The sequence below is a fragment of the Copadichromis virginalis genome, linkage group LG12 (genome assembly GCF_057382275.1).
Source record: "Copadichromis virginalis isolate Kocher_CV1m ecotype Utaka linkage group LG12, C_Virginalis_male_GT1.1, whole genome shotgun sequence".
Classification (NCBI taxonomy): domain Eukaryota; kingdom Metazoa; phylum Chordata; class Actinopteri; order Cichliformes; family Cichlidae; genus Copadichromis; species Copadichromis virginalis.
The window spans coordinates 39,032,901-39,053,335 of record NC_140629.1 but is presented as its reverse complement, the minus strand read 5'-3'; the positions used below and the strand labels follow the sequence as shown (position 1 = coordinate 39,053,335).

The window sequence follows — 20,435 nt, the reverse complement described above, 5'->3', positions numbered from 1 at the left end:
CCCCATTGAAGAGTCATAGGCTTGATCTCTTAAGATCTCACTGTTGGGTTTGTAAGGCCATGTTACTCCTAAATTTCTATCTTGTTCAAAGAGAAGATATAAAACAAAGTTCTGAGCTAATCGACCTTAGTGTTCTCCTTTTTTAAAAAGAATCAATAAAGAATCGAATCGTTAAACAGAATCGAAAATGGAATCGGAATCGTGAAAATCTTATCAATACCCATCCCTATAAAGCGATCAATTTTTACAAGTAACAATTAAAGTAAGGGATTACTATTGCATAACAAGCAATTAGATTACTGTTACTTTTAAGCACACAGTGTTACTAAACCATGATTTTGTTTGCGAGAGTGTCTCATGACCATGATGCAAGCGCGTGCAGCGTTCGTGGTAGTGACTGAAAGAATCTTTTAAAATCACTTTCCTGTTGTTTCAAAAGAATACGAAAAGAACTTAATTAAGAAATACGGGCTTCAGATTGTGACACACCATGGACCCTCACAGCACTCAATCATATTGCACTTTTATTTACACAGTGTGTCAAATGCCAGATGCATCCCTCCGGGCAGCTTAGACACAGAGTTTCCTGGTCGGCACCCTAATGACTCTGGACGCACACACACATCATCTCTGGTCTTCCACATCACTATCAAAAAAAAAAAAATCAAGAATGAAATTACTTGCTACTACGCAAGTAACCCCGGCGGAAGGGGCTACATGAATAGGATGAGGGACCTATGGATTCTTCGATACCCAACATCCACAATGACGGCGAAACAACTAGTAGCTCAGTGTTCCAACATTCGAAAGAAGGGACTGCTCTCACAGCTAGAGATTGACGAGGTACAACACAAATGCTACAGCTGGAGAAATACCAAGGGCTCAGAGAAGAGCTTGAGAGGATGTGGAGGGTGAAGGTAATGGTGGTCCCCGTGGTAATCGGAGCACTAGGTGCGGTGACTCCCAAGCTAGGCGAGTGGCTCCAGCAGATCCCGGGAATAACATCGGAGATCTCTGTCCAGAAGAGCGCAGTCCTGGGAACAGCTAAGATACTGCGCAGGACCCTCAAGCTCCCAGGCCTCTGGTAGAGGACCCGAGCTTGAAGGATAAACCGCCTGCAGGGGCGAGCTGGGTGTGTGTTATTTATATATATATATATATATATATATATATATATATATATATATATATATATATATATATATATATATAATCTAAAACCTAGATGTTATATATATATATATATATAACATCTAGGTTTTAGATGTTCTGACTGGCTGATACCTAAAACCTGATTCTGCCACTTTATTTTTTTCATTCAGATTTTGTGTCACATGCTGTGCAGCCGATGACTAAATTCCACCACATGGGGGTGTAGCTCAGTGGCAGAGCATTTGACTGTAGATCAAGAGGTCTCTGGTTCAATTCCAGATGCCCCCTGTGGGGGCTCAGTGTGCCCTTCAGTCTCTCTGCTGTAGAGATGATCGTTGGTACTTTCATCTATTGTCTCAATAGGCAAATCTATGAAATGCTGAGGAGTGTGTGCTGCAGCTTTACAGAACCCAAAGTGCTGGGGTCCGTTCTTCGTACCTCGCTAAGTAAGTTAGCTGGATCTGATTGTTGACGATTTCGCGTGATCCTGGATCAGTCGGTTCTCCGAAGCTCATCCGGGACTTGCTGTCATAGCAACAGATCCGTAAGCGTAAACCTGCTCGGGAGCAGGTTTACTTTATGTAAACAGGATTAGATCGCGGCCACTCAGGTATGTCCGCTTCATTTATACGAAAGCAACAGCGATATTTTACCACTGTTTCACCATAAATAAATAACATCAATGTAACTAAAGATAATGCAGCACTTGATCCTTTTATTGATGTCACACAGATACATACAGGTCATTTCCTAACAAAAGGGAAATGTACTATTAACATTCTATTTCATGTATTTGATTATTTCAGATGTAATTCATATTTTAGAGTAGTAATAGTAAATCACTTCGTGTAATCAAGATGGGAGACCACGGCTATAAAAGCGAAGGTGGATTTGGGAAGCCTGTCGCAGCCATGTCCTGTCCGTATACGCGAGCCACCCATTGTGGAAGGTGCAAGATTGATAAGGAGAGTTTTCAGAATTCAGCGTATATTGCGGGACAGACAGGATCCTTTAGCTCAGCGCGACAGTGTGCTCATAGAGAGATATCGATTTTCCCGTGAGGGTATTATTGACTTAACCAACTTGTTGATGAGGGGGTGCAGGACCACCACCTGTCTTTTTTTGCTCTGCCCTTTTCTTGGTTGCTGTTATAAACAAACAAACAGATTATTTCAGGGTCTCTGTCCAAGAGACGAAAAGCAATATAAGTGATAAATATTACCATTCTGTAGAATATTCTTATATTTCACTTTTACTTGTTCCCATGTTCTAGTGGGTCCTGTCGTGGCTCTAATGTGAAAGAGGATATAATGTAATATAATATGATATAATATAATATAATAAATTTACCCTACCACCTACTGCTGATGGCCAGAGGGGCCGATGGCGCGATATGGCAGCCTGGCTTCTGTCAGTCTGCCCCAGGGCAGCTGTGGCTACAACCGTAGCTGCCTCCACCAGTGTGTGAATGTGAGAGTGAATGAATAGTGGCATTGTAAAGCGCTTTGGGTGCCTTGAAAAGCGCTATATCAATCCACTCCATTATTATTGTTATTATTAGATTACTTACGAGTTTAATTTGTCAGCAACTTCCTGCCAGCCCTCGCTCCTTGCTTTTGCAGCCTTTGCAGTGTTCCCTTGAGTTTTAATTAAACTCTGAAACTCCTGAAATCCCTCAATCAAGAGTTCTTGCTCTGCTGCCGAAAAATACAGAGCGCGCTCCTTCGACATTTTCGCCGACCAATCAAAGGGTTGCCGATCAATGTTTCTACTATCGATGCGTAGCTCCTGTTAAGCCACCCAGTGATCTCACATTACTTCATCCAGCTGTACTAATCGTCAACAACAGGTGAGAACCGGAATAGCGAGCTCAAAGTTGGCGCGATGATTTGATCTTGGATGTAGTAAGCGAGGTACGAAGAACGGACCCCTGATCTTCACTCAGTAAAGGAATTTTCAGCATTCTGTAACAACAGCCAAGCAGAATCATGAAGACTGTGATAAACAACATTTATAACATGTTTCCTGTTTCACTGCACAATAACAGACAAGCTGTTTTCATCACAGCAGGAACATTATTAGAGTTTGTTACAGAGGCGTCACCTTTACTGTAACAGGCTGAGCTCACAGGAGTCTCAGTCGATGTCAGACTGAACTGCAACATAATCAACAGTTTTTAGGAGATGAGTTTAGTTACTGTCACTAGAGTTTGGTCTGTTTGGAGGTCACAGCTGAATCGGTGAGCTTCACAGAGCTGTCCGCCTTCAGACTCGACGGTTTCCTGGATATAAGAAAAACAGAAGAAGAAGAAAGTCAGGTGACATAATACACTTAAAGCTAAAAAAGGGAAACCTCCAGAGCAGCAATGTCAAACTGCTTCAGTGGCCACCTCTCTCCATCACTGAGTCAGTCTCAACTTTACGGCATTTAAAACATGTTTTTAATAACTGGTTTATTTTGATGCTGCTGAGGCTTCACTGACAGCTGGATGCTGACACCAGTCGCCCTGCTACGCCTCCATGATTGTGCCATTTGGAACAATCTACTTTTCTTTAATATTTATCAGTGTGATACTCAGATTACGTGTTTCTGTTTGTTATACAGTTTATGGATGCAGTTTGCTGTGGGGAGAAGATAAGTCAGCACAACAACCTCTCATTGCTTTAACACAGCGAAGGCTACAACACCAACACTGAGGCTCTGTCCCTCTTTCACATACAGTCTATGAACTGAACTACTTAAATAGGAGGATGTTGTCTGCCTGATATCTAAACTGATGAAGGAATGGAGAGTTTAAATGTTAGTTGTAAACAGCTATATCATATAATAACTGCAGCTGTAGCTGTGATCAGACATCCCCCTGCAGGCCCTGAAGCTGAGCTCTGAGGTCCTCACAAACCTGCTGGAGCCAGCTTCCATCCTGGGGAGCACGTTTTTGTGTTTCAGCGCGGGGCGAGGCACAAAACCCAGATCTCCCGGCCTGTAGCGGGCCAGCTGGAACTGGAAACTCCAATCTGGATCCAGACTTCTTGTTCTACACAGACGATAAAGATGCAGGATTTCTGTCAGTCATCAACCTGTCAGGTATTTGCAGACCATCTTAGCGAGCACTGATTTTATTACCGGGCTGCTGCAGAGTCAGCCGTCTGCAGCTCGTTCACTTTGCCGCCGTCAGCAGCGGAGCTGGCAAATCCGTCTCTGCTTAAAAGCACCAGCATCCTCTGCATCAGCTGCTTCCACTGGTCCACCTCTGAGTCCTGCTGCAGGTGAAAACAAGACTGAAACAGTCTGATTGGCTGAGATAAAGACCTCACCTTCTTCACTGGAGCATGGAACCATCGTCATCGACAGAGAAATAAAATGAATTCAGTTTGCTTGCAACAACTTTGTGTTTTACAGATAAATTCCACCTTGTCATAAATCTTTTTTTCCATTTCTGTATTCTAAAACATAAAACGTTGATGAGGCGAATACCTCGTGTGTTCTGTGTTAGCTGAAGGTTTCAGACTTTTACTTTGAAATGATGTCGGTCTCACTGAAGCTCACTTTTCTAAAATCGAGCAGTCGGTCAGAAAGTACGACACCTGTCATCTGCACACGTTCCAGAGTCAGCGCTGTCATCTTACCATCAGTGCTTGTCTGAGAGCAACAGCTGCTTCCTGAATGATGTTCTTCATCCTGCTCCTCCTCCTCCTCTCCTGTTGAAGCTCCGCCTCCAGCCGGCTGACCTGAGCTCTGTTTTTACTGCACTGTTCAGACAGAGAGGCCTGATTCTGCCTGAAAGCACAAGCAGAGGGGGTATAGCTCAGTGGTAGAGCATTTGACTGCAGATCAAGAGGTCTCTGGTTCAAATCCGGATGCCCCCTGAGCAAATGTTATGCCACCCTGAGTTACCTGCCATCATAGTTCAGAGCAGGAGTGGGAATGTGTTTTAGATGTGTCCTTGATCCAACACAGCTGATCTAAATGGCTAAATGACCTCCTCAACATGTCCTGAAGTTCTCCAGAGGCCTGGTAATGACCTAATCATGTGATTCAGGTGTGCTGACCCAGGGTGAGATCACAGGAGACTCTTCCGCTTTTCCTCAAAGTGAAACAATTTCTCCCCTTTAAGGAAAAGATCTCTTTCTACTCCATATAATTTATTTTTCAACTTCAAAACAATCCTTACTCTTCTCCATCCTCTGCATTTAAGCCACCTTTCTTCTGATTGGTTGCCTCTTTCAAACAGGTTTGTCCTGAACAGTGCATATATGGCAGAAATGATAATAACAGGCTGACCCTGACATGTTTAACTAATAATAATAAATAATGAACGATATCAGTGAGTACTCCAAACTGATGCACAACTTTCTGTTTTCTGCCTGAATCTGAGCCTTTAAACTAAAATACACTTCTCTAGTTTTGCATGTAAAGAATTATTCATTTTGAATGAACACGTTTCCTGTTGTGTTTCTATGTACAAATAATAATTTATGGAGTTAAATGTACGATATTTCACAGACACTGTTTTGTGTGGCCGTAGTTAACACGTCAGGTCAAGGCTGCTCTTATCTTGCAGCGTCTCTTCTCTGCATGTGTGAAAGAGGGATTTTTTGAGCTCTTGGCTTGGAAACACAGAGGAGCAACTGAGGTGGAAAAAAAGGAGGCGAGCACTCCGAGTCACTGATGACAGCAGCTGGGACCGCTGCAAACGTCGCTTTCTTTGTCTGCAGTGATGAACAAGGCTTCATTGTGCAGAGATCTGCGTCTGCCTGAGAAGAATGCGACCTTGCTGATAAGAAAAGTAGCAGAGCAGAGCAGAGCAGTGAGTAATGAGCATTTAATGTTCATATCAGGCACCTGTTTGAGTACCTGCTTGATGGGAGCCACAAGTGCTCTTTTCTAGAGGCATTTTTTTAGTGTGTGTGTGTGTGGAGTCCTGCCTGTGCCCCTCACAGTAACATTTAACGATTAATCACAGTGTTGCTAAATAACAGGCTCTGGGTTGCATCAGTCACATGATGACCATTAACCAATGATCGCTCTTGACAGCAGAGCGCGCTGGTCACGAGTCAGGAACGAGCTCTATAGCACGCAGGAGTATTAGCTTGTTGTGTACACGTTGGTCAGTTGTGTTGTGGTAACTGACGAATTGAAACAAATGAGTGTGCTGTGTGTAAAACCGCGTGACAACCATCACCTGTCCTTTTATTAACTGCACAAGTAGTAGCTGCTAACTAACTGGGTGAGGCTGTCCTGGGTCTGTGGGGCTGTCCCCGTTTTATGGAACATATTTATTTTTACAGGGCTTTTCCTCCCTTTATGGAGGGCTTACATTTAGTATATTTACACAGTGAGAGAGAGAGAGTGTGTGTGTGTGTGTGTGTGTGTGTGGCAAAGTGCTCCTGCGCAGTGTACCATAGGCACGAGGAGTGTGTGTGTGTGTGTGTGTGTGTGTGTTTTGCCTTATGATTCCAAGCACTGTCACCAATCTTTGCATTTTATTATTATCTCACCTGTTTAATCAGCTACATTCTCTCCAATGGACTTTTTACCGTCTACGGTCTCAGATCCACACAGCCCCGCCCTCCAGCCCCGCCCTCCAGCACTGTCAGCAACAACATTGTACCCATCAGGTAAAACTAGTTTCTTGATGAGTGTGGGTTGTTGTTCCAGGCTGAACGCTTCCCTTTTTAACTTTGAGCCCCGCCCCTTCAAACCTCTGCACTGCCCGGGTTCATTTTCATTCTGAATACAAATTTCTGTATTTCTGCTGCACTAATGTAAAATACTAGTTTATGTCTTTGTATTGAAGTAAAACAAAAATGAATGCACAAATATTTTTCTATTTTTAAATATTAATACATGAATTTTCCAGCAATCATAAGTAAAAGAGATGTTTTCTTGTCTCGTTCAGGGAGGCCTCATCATCATCATCCAGCCATCAGCTGCTACCAGTAACACGATTCAGTGCTTTTATGTTTCCTGTCTGTCTCCTTTGTGTCTCTGTTGTTATTGATTTATTTGATTACTTATTATTGATGAATCTTACTGTGGAGTTATTGCTTGCATATAAACGTACCACAAATGAGACTACGAGCCCGTATGTGTAATAACTGCACCTGCTGCTTTGCTTTCATTAACGTGAACCTGAGTGAGACTCATCTGTACGGACGGCAGAGTGAACTTTGACCTCAGCGCCTCCATCTTGCCCAGGGCTCCTGCGTGTTCGGTCTGAAGCTGCTCGAGCCGCTGCCTGCAGTCCTTCTGCTCCACCTGCAGCTGCTGGCACTTCTCTGTGAGCTGCTCCACCACCTGATGGAGAGAGTTGGATATGGATTTAGAGTGAATCCCTTGTTTTTCACGTTAAGAAGACGTTGGCGTTAAACACGATGAAAGGGCCTGGCACTGGGAGCACACTGTCTAATGCTGGTCCACTTTTCAGTAACCTTGATTTAACTAAATAAAACGTGGATTATTTGAAGCCGCTGTAATCTGAGTGGACAGTGAAGCATGACTGTGGTTACACTGCATTTAAAATATTAAGTTAAACTTAAAGACATTTAGAATTCCTTCTCTTACCTTCTTACGGACGCAGCTGGTGCGTGACATCTCTCTGAGCATTTCTTCCAGGTTTTCCACATCCATGCTGAGCTGACTCTTGCAGCCCCGCAGGGCGGCATTCTCCTCCATCAGGATCTGCACCTGCTCCGACAGCTGCCCCACGCGAGCTTTCACCTCCGCGTTCTCCTGCAGCGCCAGCCTGGTCGTCTCCGGGACTTTCTGGTCCACCAGGAGCTGCACCTCTGCTGCCATGGCTGCAGCGTGAGACTCCAGCTCCCTCTCCAATCTTTGGCAGGACACAAGACAAAGGAGGTAACGTCAGAGGGTATTTTAGGTGGATAATTCAGGTACATGCAGCCTTGTGAGGAGACACTGACGATATTTGTGTATTTGCTGTGCAGTAGATAAGGTGAGTGTTCTCATATATATATAGCCAGATATTTAATTCAATTCAATTTTATTTATACAGCGCCAAATCACAACAAAAGTCGCCTCAAGGCGCTTCATATTGTACAGCAGATACAGAGAAAAACCCAACAATCATATGACCCCCTATGAGCAGCACTTTGGCGACAGTGGGAAGGAAAAACTCCCTTTTAACAGGAAGAAACCTCCAGCAGAACCAGGCTCAGAGGGGGGCGGGGCCATCTGGTAGCAGAATTGGTTGGGGTGAGAGAAAACTTATTTTATGCCCTTAAATTTATGCCTGCAGTTTCAGAGCTTCAAAGGAACACGACCCTTGGTGGGACGAGGATGACATAAAGGAAGAAACATTAGTGCTACAGAGGCAGGATTAACATGTCGTCCTGAAGACAAGCTGCGAGTTGCTGCGATGACACGGATTTGTTTACAGTCTGAACTTAAACTAGTTTCTACGAGTGGACTCGACCCGGGTAATGAAAAGAGTCTGTGCTGTGATTTTTATGTACTAAAGTGGATTCCACCTCCTCTTTTCCAGCAGCGCTTTCATCTCCAGGCTGTGAATGTCATCCTTGTGCTCTTCCTTCTGACTCGCCAGCTGCTTCTCCAGCGACTCTAAGCTGGACATCATCTCCTCCTTTTGCCCCTGAAACGCCTCCAGGCTTGCAAACCTCTCCGCTAGAGGAGAGAAGAGGAGAGTTTAAATCATTCCCTGAAGCCAGTCTTTGCTGAAATAAACCTCCTGAAAGTTTAATGGTTCCTGCTGGAAACACTTGCATCCAAAAGAAATCTGGGCTGGATTTTCAAGGAATACTATAAATATAGGAATACTATAAATATAGGAATACTATAAAGCTGAGCTCCTTTTAACATCTTTGGCAGGGAGAGGCTGATCGAGGCCTCTTCCAGCAAATCACTGTCAGTTCTTTTCAGCCTTTCCAAAAGTAAAACCTTTTTTTAATTTTAGTATTATTAATTTCTATATTTGAGACAAAACAAAAAGGCTTGAATTGGAAGGAAAACTTTTGAGTTCCCACATTTGAATTCTTGTGGCAGACACTTGATGGTATGATACAACATTAAACTAATGTTTAAGAACAGGCTTCAGAAAGTTAAATGGAAAATGTATATTCTCCTGAAATGCAAAGACATATTTAATTTAACATATTTAAAATATCACGAGATTCCAAATAAGATTAAGATTCCCCCACAGAGCTTTATTGATGCTACACAGACACACACACCACCCTCATAAATATGAACAAATACTTTGGAGTAAAATCCATCTGAAATGTATAAAATCAAAGGTTTATTTATTCAAATAATTGATTATTGAGGAAAATATGTCTCGGTATAAACTGAACTCATACCAGTCGTTTGACCAGATTCCATTAAAATTAGTTACACGTAAACGTTCAAACAAAAGAATGCAGTGATATTTTGTAATGATTGTGAAAGCATATGTTTGAAATAAAAATGAACTGAACTGAAAAGGGAGGAAGATCCAGAAATTTCATCTTTTATTTAAAAAAAAATCCTTATTATTATTTTAAAAATCGAATCCCTACCATCACTTTGATGTTTATGTGGATACCCTGTGGTAAACTCTGGTGGGCTACATGCTAAGAGCTGAACTTTTACCGAGTGCTGTGTTTTCTTTGATAAGTTCATCGATGCGGTTCTGTAGCTCCTGCCTCTCCCGGCTGTGCCGCAGCTGCAGGGCGTCTCTTTCCTGATCTGAAGCCTGCAGCTGGTTCTGCAGCCGCTGCGACAGCTCGCCCACCTCGTCCTCCTTCTCCAACAGGGAACGCTTCAGGTACGCGATCGTGTCTCTGTTCTCCTGCTCCAGTGTGCTGCGCTGAGTCAGCAAGTCTTTCCTCTGTCTCACAAGGTCATCACATTTCAGCTGATGTCTGAGGGGTTAAGGATGACAGCTTCAACGATTTATAAACTGCATCTGGCCTTTTCTGGATTTCAAGCAGCTCTACAGCTCGAGCAGAGCATGCACTGTCTGAGTGACCTCAAGCTCACTCAGACCGATGGATGCCTGAAACAAATAAATATGTGAAGGTCTCGAGGCCTGTAGAAACCACAGTTTTGCAGGTGTGAGAGTGATATTTTATTTCCAGCTTCTCAAATACAAAATATCTTTAAAACAGGCCAAATCAGGTGAATGTTTTTGACAGATAAGATGGAAAACTCTAAAAAATATTCCCAGTGTGACATGTACCAAATCCAAATGAACTTTTTTTTTATTTTAGAAAAAGCAAGTTTCCAATACTTGAAAAACAAACAGACACTTTCAACACTTAACTTTCTTTCTTTTGAGAAAATTCTGACAGTAAGCACCTAAAATTACTGACACAAGACAATCAACTTGCCTGAAATACTTTAATATTCTTTTGAACCTTGGTTAGTTTCAAAGTCACCACAAAGCAGTATGAGAAACATGAGTCTCACACTGCAATTTACTTTCTTTTCTTTTTTAAATAAATTTTAATGCTTTTTGCAACAGCATACAAAGGTCTGTTTTCCCAGTAATATGCTGCAGTAATAGGAACCCTCCCCCCTCACCTCCCACCCTGCTCTCTTCCAAACTTACATCAAATAAAAAACACATAGAATATGTGTACATTTGTGACATTTATACATATTGAAGGAAACAAAAAAGAGAAAAAAAGAAAACAAAAAAAACAAATAATAGAAACAGCTAGCACAGACTAAACAATTTTCCCCTCATCCAAAACGGAAAAATGTTCCACGGGCTTCTCCACATTTAAAACATGTATCTGGAATTCTGTTATTATATTTGTTCAATTTCACCAGTGTTACATATGTTTGCATGATCCAATTATATTGTAATAACTTTAGGTTAATATTAATCGATTGTTTTTGTGATTTTAAGCAAATTGGCTTCCATGTCTCCTCAGAAATATTAATATTTAGGTCCTTTCTCCAAGCTTCTAACTTAGAAGCTGATGTTTCTGGCGAGACAGAGACAATCCAGTTATAGAATGTTGAAATTAAATTAAGCCTTTATTACCACCTTTTTCCACCATTAACTCCTCTAACTTACTTAACTGGGGAACGTTGAGAGACTGATTTTGCATGGAAGAAATGAAGCTTCTAATCTGTAAATACTTTTGAAACTAAATCCTCAAATGAGACCATTATTCCATCACAAAAAAGATCACCCACTTTCCTAACACCTTTTTCTGCCCAACCCTGGAACCCTGCGTCCAAATTTCCTGGTGCAAATAAAGCATTCCCCCAAATAGGACTAACCTGAGAGAGATTATTCTTAATATTCATCATTTCTTTTATTGTAAACCAAACTTCAATCATATTTTGGACTATGGGATTATTTGTTTCTTTCTTTAATTGTTTTGGCTGTGCAGAGTATAAGTACAAGTTTAATGGCATTTTAAGAGAATTTGCTTCCCTTCCCTCCCAAGATGGGGTATTTTGGGATGAAAAATAAAACATTATTGTCCTTAGTTGAATAGCCAGATAGTACCAGTAAAAATTGGGGACATTTCAACCCCCCTGTATCAAAGGGAAGATACAACAAAGACAAGCGAATGCGGGGATGCTTCTTGTTCCAAATAAACTCTCTGACTAATGACGCTGGTTTGCTAAACAATCTTCCAAGTGTCTCCCTTTAGCATTTTTCTCATGCAGTATAAATACTGATTTATGGTTTGGACGTGTGCAGAGGGTTGGTATATAAACTGGACAGAGGATGTTAAAGAAGGAGCTGCAAGGAAGAAAACAGGAAGACCACGGAGAGCTAGTGTGGGAGAGGAGGATGTTAGAGACGATGCTCTGCTGTGATGACACTTAAAAAGAGAAGAAACTTGTGAATATGTTGGATAGAAAAAAATGAAAAGTCACTTTCATAAGTAAATCCTAGTACATGGCATGTGAAAGAAGCATGTAGTAAATGTTTTGTTGTATTTTGTTCATGTGAACCTGCATTAACACACTTTTCAAACCCCCTCATGAAGGAACCCCGGGATCATTGTTATCTGAGCGCACCAAAGAATGAAGCGTCTCACTGTAGCTTGTAAAATCAGTTCATTTCAATGAAGCTTTGTAAATTCAGCCTCCATTATGCTAATGCAACATTAGATCGAGTTAGCAAATAAAACATATTTAAGATATCATTACAAAGTGCTTTTTACTGCACACACAATCACTCTAAACATTACGGTAAACTTAAACGGCTCACCGCTCCAGCTCGTCGGTTAAATACGCTATCTGTGTCAGGTAGAGGTCCTTCTCTTTGTCCGCAGACCCGCTTTTCTCTGCAAGAAACTCGGAGTTTTCCTTTTTCGGTGTCTTCTTGTTTCCATCTCGTTTGTCGCTGCCTTTTCTCTCCGTCTTTCTGGGCATTGTGTCTCACAGAAAGTTAGCTAAAGTTTCCGCCGATAGCCCGGCGCGAGAAACTAAACGGCACCGTTGCTAGGCAATGCTGCCTTCAGTGACTTCTCGGAAACGGTGACGACTTCTTCTTTAACCTGATTCGTGATTGTGAATTGACTGAGATTTAAACTTTCTTGATAACAATTTAATACATACCGTACTGGAATAAAATACTTTCATGCCTTTTAAATGTGGCAGAGCTAATATATATTTCCATTCTGTTTAATATGCCATCATTTTCCCTTAAAATTCAGTTAATGTGCAATCACAAATAGAACTAAATGCATAGAAAATAAGAATGAAAAGAAAAGAAAAAAGACACTGGCGAGTACAAAAGAAATTGAAGACTGAGTTCATGATTGTAGCTAAAAGGTATCAACGGGGGAAAATATCAATATAATACATAATAACAGTGAAGCAGCATTTGAACTACACACGGAAAGCTTCAGAAACAATTCAGAGACTAAAGTGTCGAAAATGAAAGAAACTCTTTATATGCTTTCACTTTCAGTAGCACAAATTGGTTTTGCCATCTCCTTGTGTCCACCCAGGTAAATTAAATATATAAAGACAACGTTATTGCGTGGCCATTCATCATTTCATTTCACTGCTTCATCAATGCAAACAAACCTCTACAGACCATTGCAAAAAGAAGGTCTGAGACCTAACTACAGGTATTCAAAGCCAACTTCATACCTACTTCTTGTTGCATGGTATACTCAGTTTAAAGCATAAATCATTGTGGGGGCTGGATTACATAGTTGGCTTTTATTGGCTCTACTGTTCATTTTACACTGATGATCATTTCAAAATAAGTGTCTCTCTCTGAGCTGCTGAGAGGCAGCATTTATTCATATTTATTATAAAGCGGTGGATGATAGGCACATACGTTTTCCATGTTGGTCTGCTGTGTTTTACAGGCCTGCTTGGACTGGATTCAGACTAATGGAGATGTTACCTGCATTAAACTGCAGACTTTATCACTGCATTATAATCTGTCATTATAACCTTTAGAGGCAATTAAACTCAGTGTTGCAGCCCTGCTTTCAGTTACTTTAGGACCTGAGCCAGTGAAGTGTAGCAGCTATTTATTTTGACTCAGTGATTCGGGGCTGCTTTTTAATTGGCAACTTTGTTTTATCCCCCTCCGTTTGGCTGTAAGGATTTTAATTGGCTGCCTCTGAGCTTCACCTCACTCCCTGTCTATAAATCCACCGGGCTGACTGACGGTGCGGAGGTCAGCTCAGTTTCAGCTCAGTCAAGCTGAGCAATTAATTAATTCACCAGCAGCCAAGGTGGGAAAAACACTGCAATAAATATGTTTCAGTGGGAAGATACTATAAAGAATATTACACTAATAGTAATAGTTATTTTAATTTGACAGGCAGAACAATTTCCTGTATTTAATTTGGGGGATAATTGGCATGAACCGTAGTTAAGTTAAATCTTCAGATTATAATACAGAGTCATGGTTATTTTCTGTTACCCACTTGGCCCACGCGTTGGTCCTTCAGACTGCAAAGCTGGCACAGACTGAGTTAAAGTCCAAAGAGTATGCCTTTTTTCACTCTGCAAAGCCATCAGGTGGCCTCTGAGGACACTTTTCTGGTCCCTGCACCTCATAAGAAGAATTGTATTGAATTTTAAATTGTGTTTTTGAGTCAATATTTTTAACTCGTGTCTGGAGAGAGAGAAACGGGAGGCCTGCAGAATGATGCTTCTGTACTTCCAGCTCTCTCCCCCGCATTGTTTCCTCCCACTGGATCCCAGGCCTTCTGGGGAAAAAAACCAAAAAGCAGGGTGTGGAGGGACAGGGACCTTACAGCCTCCAGCCTGGCACCAGTGCATATCTTATCAGCCAGCCTCTGCTTGGGCTCAGCAGCAGACCTGTCCGTGTGCACACGTCTTCTCTGGGCAGGTCCAACAGTTATCAGCACTCCTTATTGCCAGGACCCATGAGCCAGGACCAGCAGAGTAAGCAGGTACCGGATTGCAGCGGACCGATGTCCCCCAAAGTCAAGAAATCCCCCAGGATGCCCAAGTGCTCCCGCTGTAGAAATCACGGATACGTGTCTCCACTGAAGGGACACAAGCGCTTTTGCAACTGGAGGGACTGCCAGTGTCCCAAATGCAAACTGATCGCGGAAAGACAGAGAGTCATGGCGGCCCAGGTAACTCAGTTTAGGCGCCGGTTAGCGCGGCTAGCTGCAGCTGAGAACAAAACTGCTTTTTAACACCAAGCCAAAGGTTTTGTGACCACACACAGCCACACAGGCTGTTTGGGACTTTCTATTTATGTCTGTGGACTTTTAAACCCTGTTTGCTGCGGGTGAGTCTGTTCATTAGTAATAACCACCCAGAAAGCAGCTAGCCAAGTTCGTACAGAGCTAACAGTTAGCTGCCTGACGGAGCTAATGTTCCAGCAGCTGCTCACATTTATAAGATACTTACAAAAAGCAAAATGAATTCATTTGTAACTTTGTAATTTAAAGTGACAATTTAAGAGTTTGTAAAATAACATTTTAAATGTATTAAGTTACTAAAAATAACCACATGTTTTTTTTCCTTTCAAAGAATATTTTTGTTGGTTCTTCCAGTATTTCCCCCACATTGATATCTACTGTTTTTTCTTTGAGCTTCTTTAAATCCATGTTGTTGATTCTGCTCTCTTTTTTAATGATCTATCCTGTAAAGAACGCTTTAATAACTGAAGTTTATTGTCTTTTTTAAATAGACTGTATTTAATCCTATTGAAAACCTTTTTTTTTTAGCAGGAAACGCAGCAAAATTTAGAAATCAGTGGCTTTTAAAGTCAGTAGTGCTGGATAATTTCCTCATTTTCTAAAGAACAGATGAATAAGTTGGTCTAGCGTGGTCAGGTGTGTGAAAACTGATTTGGAAAACTGTTTAAAAAAGTTATTTGGAATTTCTGCTTGAAAGTGACTCTTACAGAGAACTGATACTAACAAAATGAGCAGATAAAGAATTAAAATGTCTTTTTAACTGGGTAAAACATCATGTTTCACTCGTGACCCTGAGATACATCGATGCACAGAGCTGTCAGTTTACAGAAAGCTGAGCTGATCACCTGATTGATTACACCAATCATTGATTGATTGTTTGTTAATTTATTTCAAACATGTAAACAATATACAGGTACATTTAGAAAAGAAAATAAGAGAGAGAAAAAAATACTATACAAAAATCAATACATTTCAATATTGCTACCATTCTGATTCATTTACACGTTGAAAGGGAAGAAGTACACACTTATTTGATCCCACCCCTTTGCCATAAATTATCATTCAATATTTAGTCAGCTTCCTTACTGATATAATTTGTAATAAAAATGGTGAACAGATTTCTAATATACTATATCCTGTACATCTTTTAATAGAGACATTCACATAATTTCAAGATCATATTTTTATAACTCTTTTTGAACTGTTTTGTGTTTGGACGTTGCTGTAATTCCATATTCAGACTGTTCCACAGTTTCACTCCATGAACAGAAACACAAAAGCCTTTTCTTGTAGTACGGACCTTCCCTGTTTTGAAGTTACAAAAACCCCTTAAATTATAACTTGCTTCTTTTAAAACAAACATACTCTGAATATTACCTGGCAGTTCTTTATTTTATGCTTTGAATAAAATTTGTGCTGTTTGGAATTTTACTAGATCGTCAATTTTCAATATTTCCTACTGCAAAAACAGTGAGTTTGTATGTTCCTGTAACCTGCAGTGTGGATGATTCCGACTGCTTTTTTTGAAGAGTAAAAAGTGACTGTAATGTTTTATAGCTGTTGCCCCAGACCTCTGCACAATAGCTTAAGTATGGTGAAACCAGTGAACAGTAGAGAATATGAAGTGATGTTCTGTCGAATACCTGCTTTGCCTTGTTTAGTACTGCAATGCTTCGTGATACTTTGGCATGAATATATCTTACGTGAGCTCTCAGTTAAGTTTTTCATCTGTTATTACCCCCAGAAATGTATTTTCACTGACTCTTTCAATATCAACACCATTTATTTGAATCTCAGCATTTGTATTTAAACGACTATTTCCAAATAACATAAGTTTAGATTTATTTAAATTTAATGATAATTTTTTTTTATCAAGCCAGAACTTGACTTTACTTATTTCATATCCTCCAATAAATTCTGCAGATCATCACCAGAGCAAAAAATGTTTGTATCGTCAGCAAAGAGAACCATTTTTAATGCTTTGGACACTTTACAGATGTTGTTAATGATGTTGAATTTTGGGGGGTACACCACAAGCAATGTGCATACATAAGGAGCAACCACCATTTAATTTCACAAACTGCTTCCTCTCACTAAAGCGACCCCTCTGACACCATAACGTTCCAGTTTTCTTATTAATATATCCTGATCTATAGAGTCAAATGCTTTTGTCAAGTCTCTGAATAACCCAGCCACATATTGCTTTTTGTCTATGGAATTTGAGATGTATTCTATTGAATCTGATAGTGCCAATGATGGTGATCTGCTTGATCTGAATCCGTACTGACTCTCGGTGAGTCGTTTATCTATAAATTTTTCAGTCGGTTGTTAAACAGTTTTTCAAGAATTATAAACAACAAAGAGCTGCTGGTTTCATCTCGCTCAGCAGCCAGGAGCGTGTTTTCAATATCATCTTGTTTTATGGCGATATCAACAGTTTATCTGCACACAAACAATCTTATTATTGTCTAATCAGGTGTAATTACAATTTTCAGACGAGCCTCTGTTTAAATCTGTTCTGGGAAGTCAGCAGATAAGGGCAATGTTTGTTTCATGCTCTCGGTTCCTTATCAAACCTCTCCTCCCTTCCAGGTTGCCCTGAGGAGGCAGCAGGCCCAAGAAGAAGAGCTTGGGATGTGTAGTCCAGTGTCTCTGTCCGGTTCTGAGATGATGGTCAAGAATGAAGTTGGAGCAGACTGCCTGTTCTCTGTGGAGGGACGGTCCCCGACACCTACCAGCCACCCCACCTCTGCTGTCACAGGTAACCTCGTGTTACATGGACCTCGTCAGATTTTGTTGTGTTATGAACCTTATTATTAGAGATCTCCAGTGTTTTTAGTTATTAAACAAAAACAAAAACAAAAACAATGCTATTAACGTGTCAAGTGTCTGAAAAAATTCCAGTTAATTCTCTCAAAGACACCTTTTCACCTGTGAGGTCTGGACACAGGTCAGTGTTACTGCCTGCACTTCAGCTGCTGGTCTGAGAGGCATCCACCTGCCTGCACTTCCTCCTTCTCTGTTGTGTGCCTGTCTAGATAAACCAGTTACCCCTCAGTGAATTAATGTTGTTGCTTTTTTAAAATGTTAATTGGTGTTATTGCTAATCCAAGGCTGAACAACATCCTGTGGACTGAACACGTTTCTAGACGAGAACAAGAGACTCCGTGATAACAAAGGACACTGGAAACTTGAAAATATGTCCTTGAGTTTTTCTTCCAGGTTGTGTGGAAGCTGACACAGAAGAGTGTTTCGCTGATAGCGCTTAAATGTGATTTTGGATCAAGGCTGCTCTTATCTTGCACTTTGTATGTTTGTATGTGTGTTCCTTTTATTTTGAGGGAACGGGGGGGTAGAGATGAAGATTGAGGTATAAAAAGGAGTGGAGCACTGTGTGGAGCTGCTGATGGCAGGAGTTGGGACAGTAAATGTGATCATGTTTGGCTCCAGTGGTGCACAGTGTCTTCCCTGTGCAAAGATCAGGGTCTGCCTGGGAAGAATGTGTCCTTGCTGATAAGAAACGTACAAGCGAGAGTGAGTAATGATGACTTAATGGTCATCTTCATCCTGAAAAATGACAATTTTATGTTTGACACCAAGTACAGCTGTCACCTGAAGATGGAGCTGTTGGGCAGCATGTTTCAAAATGAACTCTTTCTGTCTCCTTTAATGATCTGAACAAGTGTAACTTAAATACTGAGAGAAGTTAATTGTTACATTTTAGCATCAGTAAAATGTGAGACGGGCTTAATGAGACTTGTTTCCTTGTTAAAATTGCAACAAAACACAAACACGAGCGTTTGAAAACATCCTGAACATCATATGTTAAATTACCTGACAGTGCTGAAACAACCAGCCACAGACTTCACTCTTCATCCTCTCGGTCTCATCGTGTTTTGTTTGTTTTTGTGTCCAGGGACCCGCTCAGCATCGTCCCCCAGCCCATCAGCCGCTGCCAGGGCTCATACCGAGGGACCGTCTGACCTCCTGCTGGAAACCCCCTATTACAATTTCTACCAGCCTTCGCGCTACCCCACCTACTATGGAAACCTTTACAACTACCCGCAGTACCAGGTGAGCCACAGCAGCGACAGTCAGTGTGATCAGGAGCTAATGAAGGCGTGAGCGTTGGTCCTGCTTGTTGGATACGTTGATTTGACAGGAATTTTAAACAGCTGGGTGAGCTCGGCAGGACAAACCTGTCCGTGTGCGTCAAGCTACAATTCATAATCGTATTACTTTAACCCAGTTACATCAAACGTGACCCGCTACAGGGGATTAACTGCTGTGGCTTCAAATATAAAAGAACCGCTTTTGTGTTGGAATGTTCTTCATGTTTAGGAACAGGTCTGCACATAGTTTATTGTTCGCGTAGCAGCAAAGCCTGCAAAGCAGCATGTGAGAAATTCATGCCACAGAAACGGGAGGTAAGCGGCTTTACGGCGCTTCAGTCGGGAAAGGCTTCGCTTTCACGCCAACTTATCACGAGAGTGTCGTGTTTCTCTCAGACAATCACTGGTGTTAAACCAGTGTTAAACTGGTGTTAAATGATCCTCATTTTAAATGAGTGTTGGTTAGATTGGCACTGATTTGTTATATATGTAGACAGTCACAGCCCAAAAATACTTGTAACTCACAGTTTTGATTATGTTAAACTGATATTTTAATGTCTAAATTCCAGCCTCTTGTTGGGTTTGTGGCTATAAAGAGATCTCACAGGTCTGCTTCACTAAGTCAGTGTGCAGGCTACACTGCTTTTATTTGCCAGTTACTTTGGACTACATAAACAGGAAAGCCTAAATCTGAAGTTGCTTTGCATTTAATCCTCTGGGGTGTCTTCACTCTGTCAGTAGGTCTGCAGCTTCTCAGTCCTCCAGGTCATGGCAGTTTTAAGTGGTTGAACTGAAAACAGCTGGAATATTTTGATCATTAGGATGTTTCACCCGTCATCCGAGAGGCATCTTCAGTGCTCAAAACTCAGGTAGTTTTTCCCCAATGCAGAGGCCAAAAGGTCGATTCTGTTCATCTTCACGTTTACATCATCATCATCATCCAGGTGACTTCTTCAGTCTCAGCTGACTGCAGGTTTCAACCTTATAAACGTACATTTGCATAATGACTGAAACCAGCCCACTGAAGGAACAATGGGCTGGGAGATCAGTTCATTGATCATTAATATGCAAATCATCATGAACATTGATCAACAACCACTGATCAAGTCAGCTCAGACTGAAGAAGTCACTTGGATGATGATGAAACAGATGAACAGAATCAACCTTTTGGGATTTACTTACCTGGATGTTTGAGCCTGAGCATCAAGACACCTAAATGCAGAGGTGTCAGACATAAGGCCCGGGGCCCAGAATCAGGCCACCGCTGACTCCAGTCTGACCCAATGGATTTTTTACAGCGCTTCTTATTAATAAAGACCTCCCCCATGACAGGGCTGTATGACCAAAATCTCATATCCCGATATCAGACATCTATCGTCCGATAACGATATAAATCACGAAAATGTAACATTTTCTGTAAATTCTGTGAATCTCGGGCAGCTCGACTTGTATGAAGTGTTTCCAGCTGCGTGTCGTGTACCTGGAGTCGAGTGTTTTAACTGATGCATGAAACGATGCATTTTTAGACATAAGTTGT

General features: G+C 41.3%; 2 protein-coding genes and 2 non-coding genes across 7 annotated transcripts in view; 3 read left to right on the top strand and 1 right to left on the bottom strand.

Annotated features, from left to right (window-relative positions):
* The first annotated feature begins 1,368 nt into the window (after positions 1-1,368).
* On the top strand, positions 1,369-1,440 carry trnay-gua (transfer RNA tyrosine (anticodon GUA)). The gene has a single exon. It is a non-coding gene; the product is annotated as a tRNA-Tyr (tRNA).
* A 1,705-nt stretch (positions 1,441-3,145) lies between these two features.
* LOC146697633 (cilia- and flagella-associated protein 157-like) lies at positions 3,146-12,601 on the bottom strand. Of its 3 annotated transcripts, none has more exons than XM_085476458.1 (9): positions 12,350-12,601; positions 9,760-10,031; positions 8,643-8,796; positions 7,717-7,984; positions 7,310-7,449; positions 4,779-4,929; positions 4,276-4,412; positions 4,052-4,186; positions 3,146-3,433 (listed from the first exon to the last, which is right to left on the bottom strand). In XM_085476458.1, the coding sequence occupies exons 1-9, from the start codon at positions 12,511-12,513 to the stop codon at positions 3,355-3,357; spliced, it is 1,500 nt and encodes a 499-aa protein (XP_085332584.1). In that variant the 5' UTR covers positions 12,514-12,601; the 3' UTR covers positions 3,146-3,354. The 3 variants fall into 3 exon arrangements, with proteins under 3 accessions (XP_085332584.1, XP_085332585.1, XP_085332586.1); XM_085476459.1 differs by having other exon boundaries at positions 4,276-4,409; XM_085476460.1 differs by having other exon boundaries at positions 7,328-7,449.
* On the top strand, positions 4,947-5,018 carry trnac-gca (transfer RNA cysteine (anticodon GCA)). Its single transcript has one exon. It is a non-coding gene; the product is annotated as a tRNA-Cys (tRNA).
* Positions 12,602-14,301: 1,700 nt separating the features above from the next.
* dmrt1 (doublesex and mab-3 related transcription factor 1) overlaps positions 14,302-20,435 on the top strand; it is a 32,925-nt gene continuing 26,791 nt past the window's right edge. For both annotated transcript variants that reach the window (XM_085476457.1, XM_085476455.1), the window contains exons 1-3: positions 14,302-14,714; positions 17,379-17,547; positions 18,703-18,860. In XM_085476457.1, the coding sequence (XP_085332583.1) occupies positions 14,499-14,714; positions 17,379-17,547; positions 18,703-18,860 (543 nt within the window). In that variant the 5' untranslated portion in view covers positions 14,302-14,498. The remainder of the gene's footprint in view (positions 14,715-17,378; positions 17,548-18,702; positions 18,861-20,435) is intronic.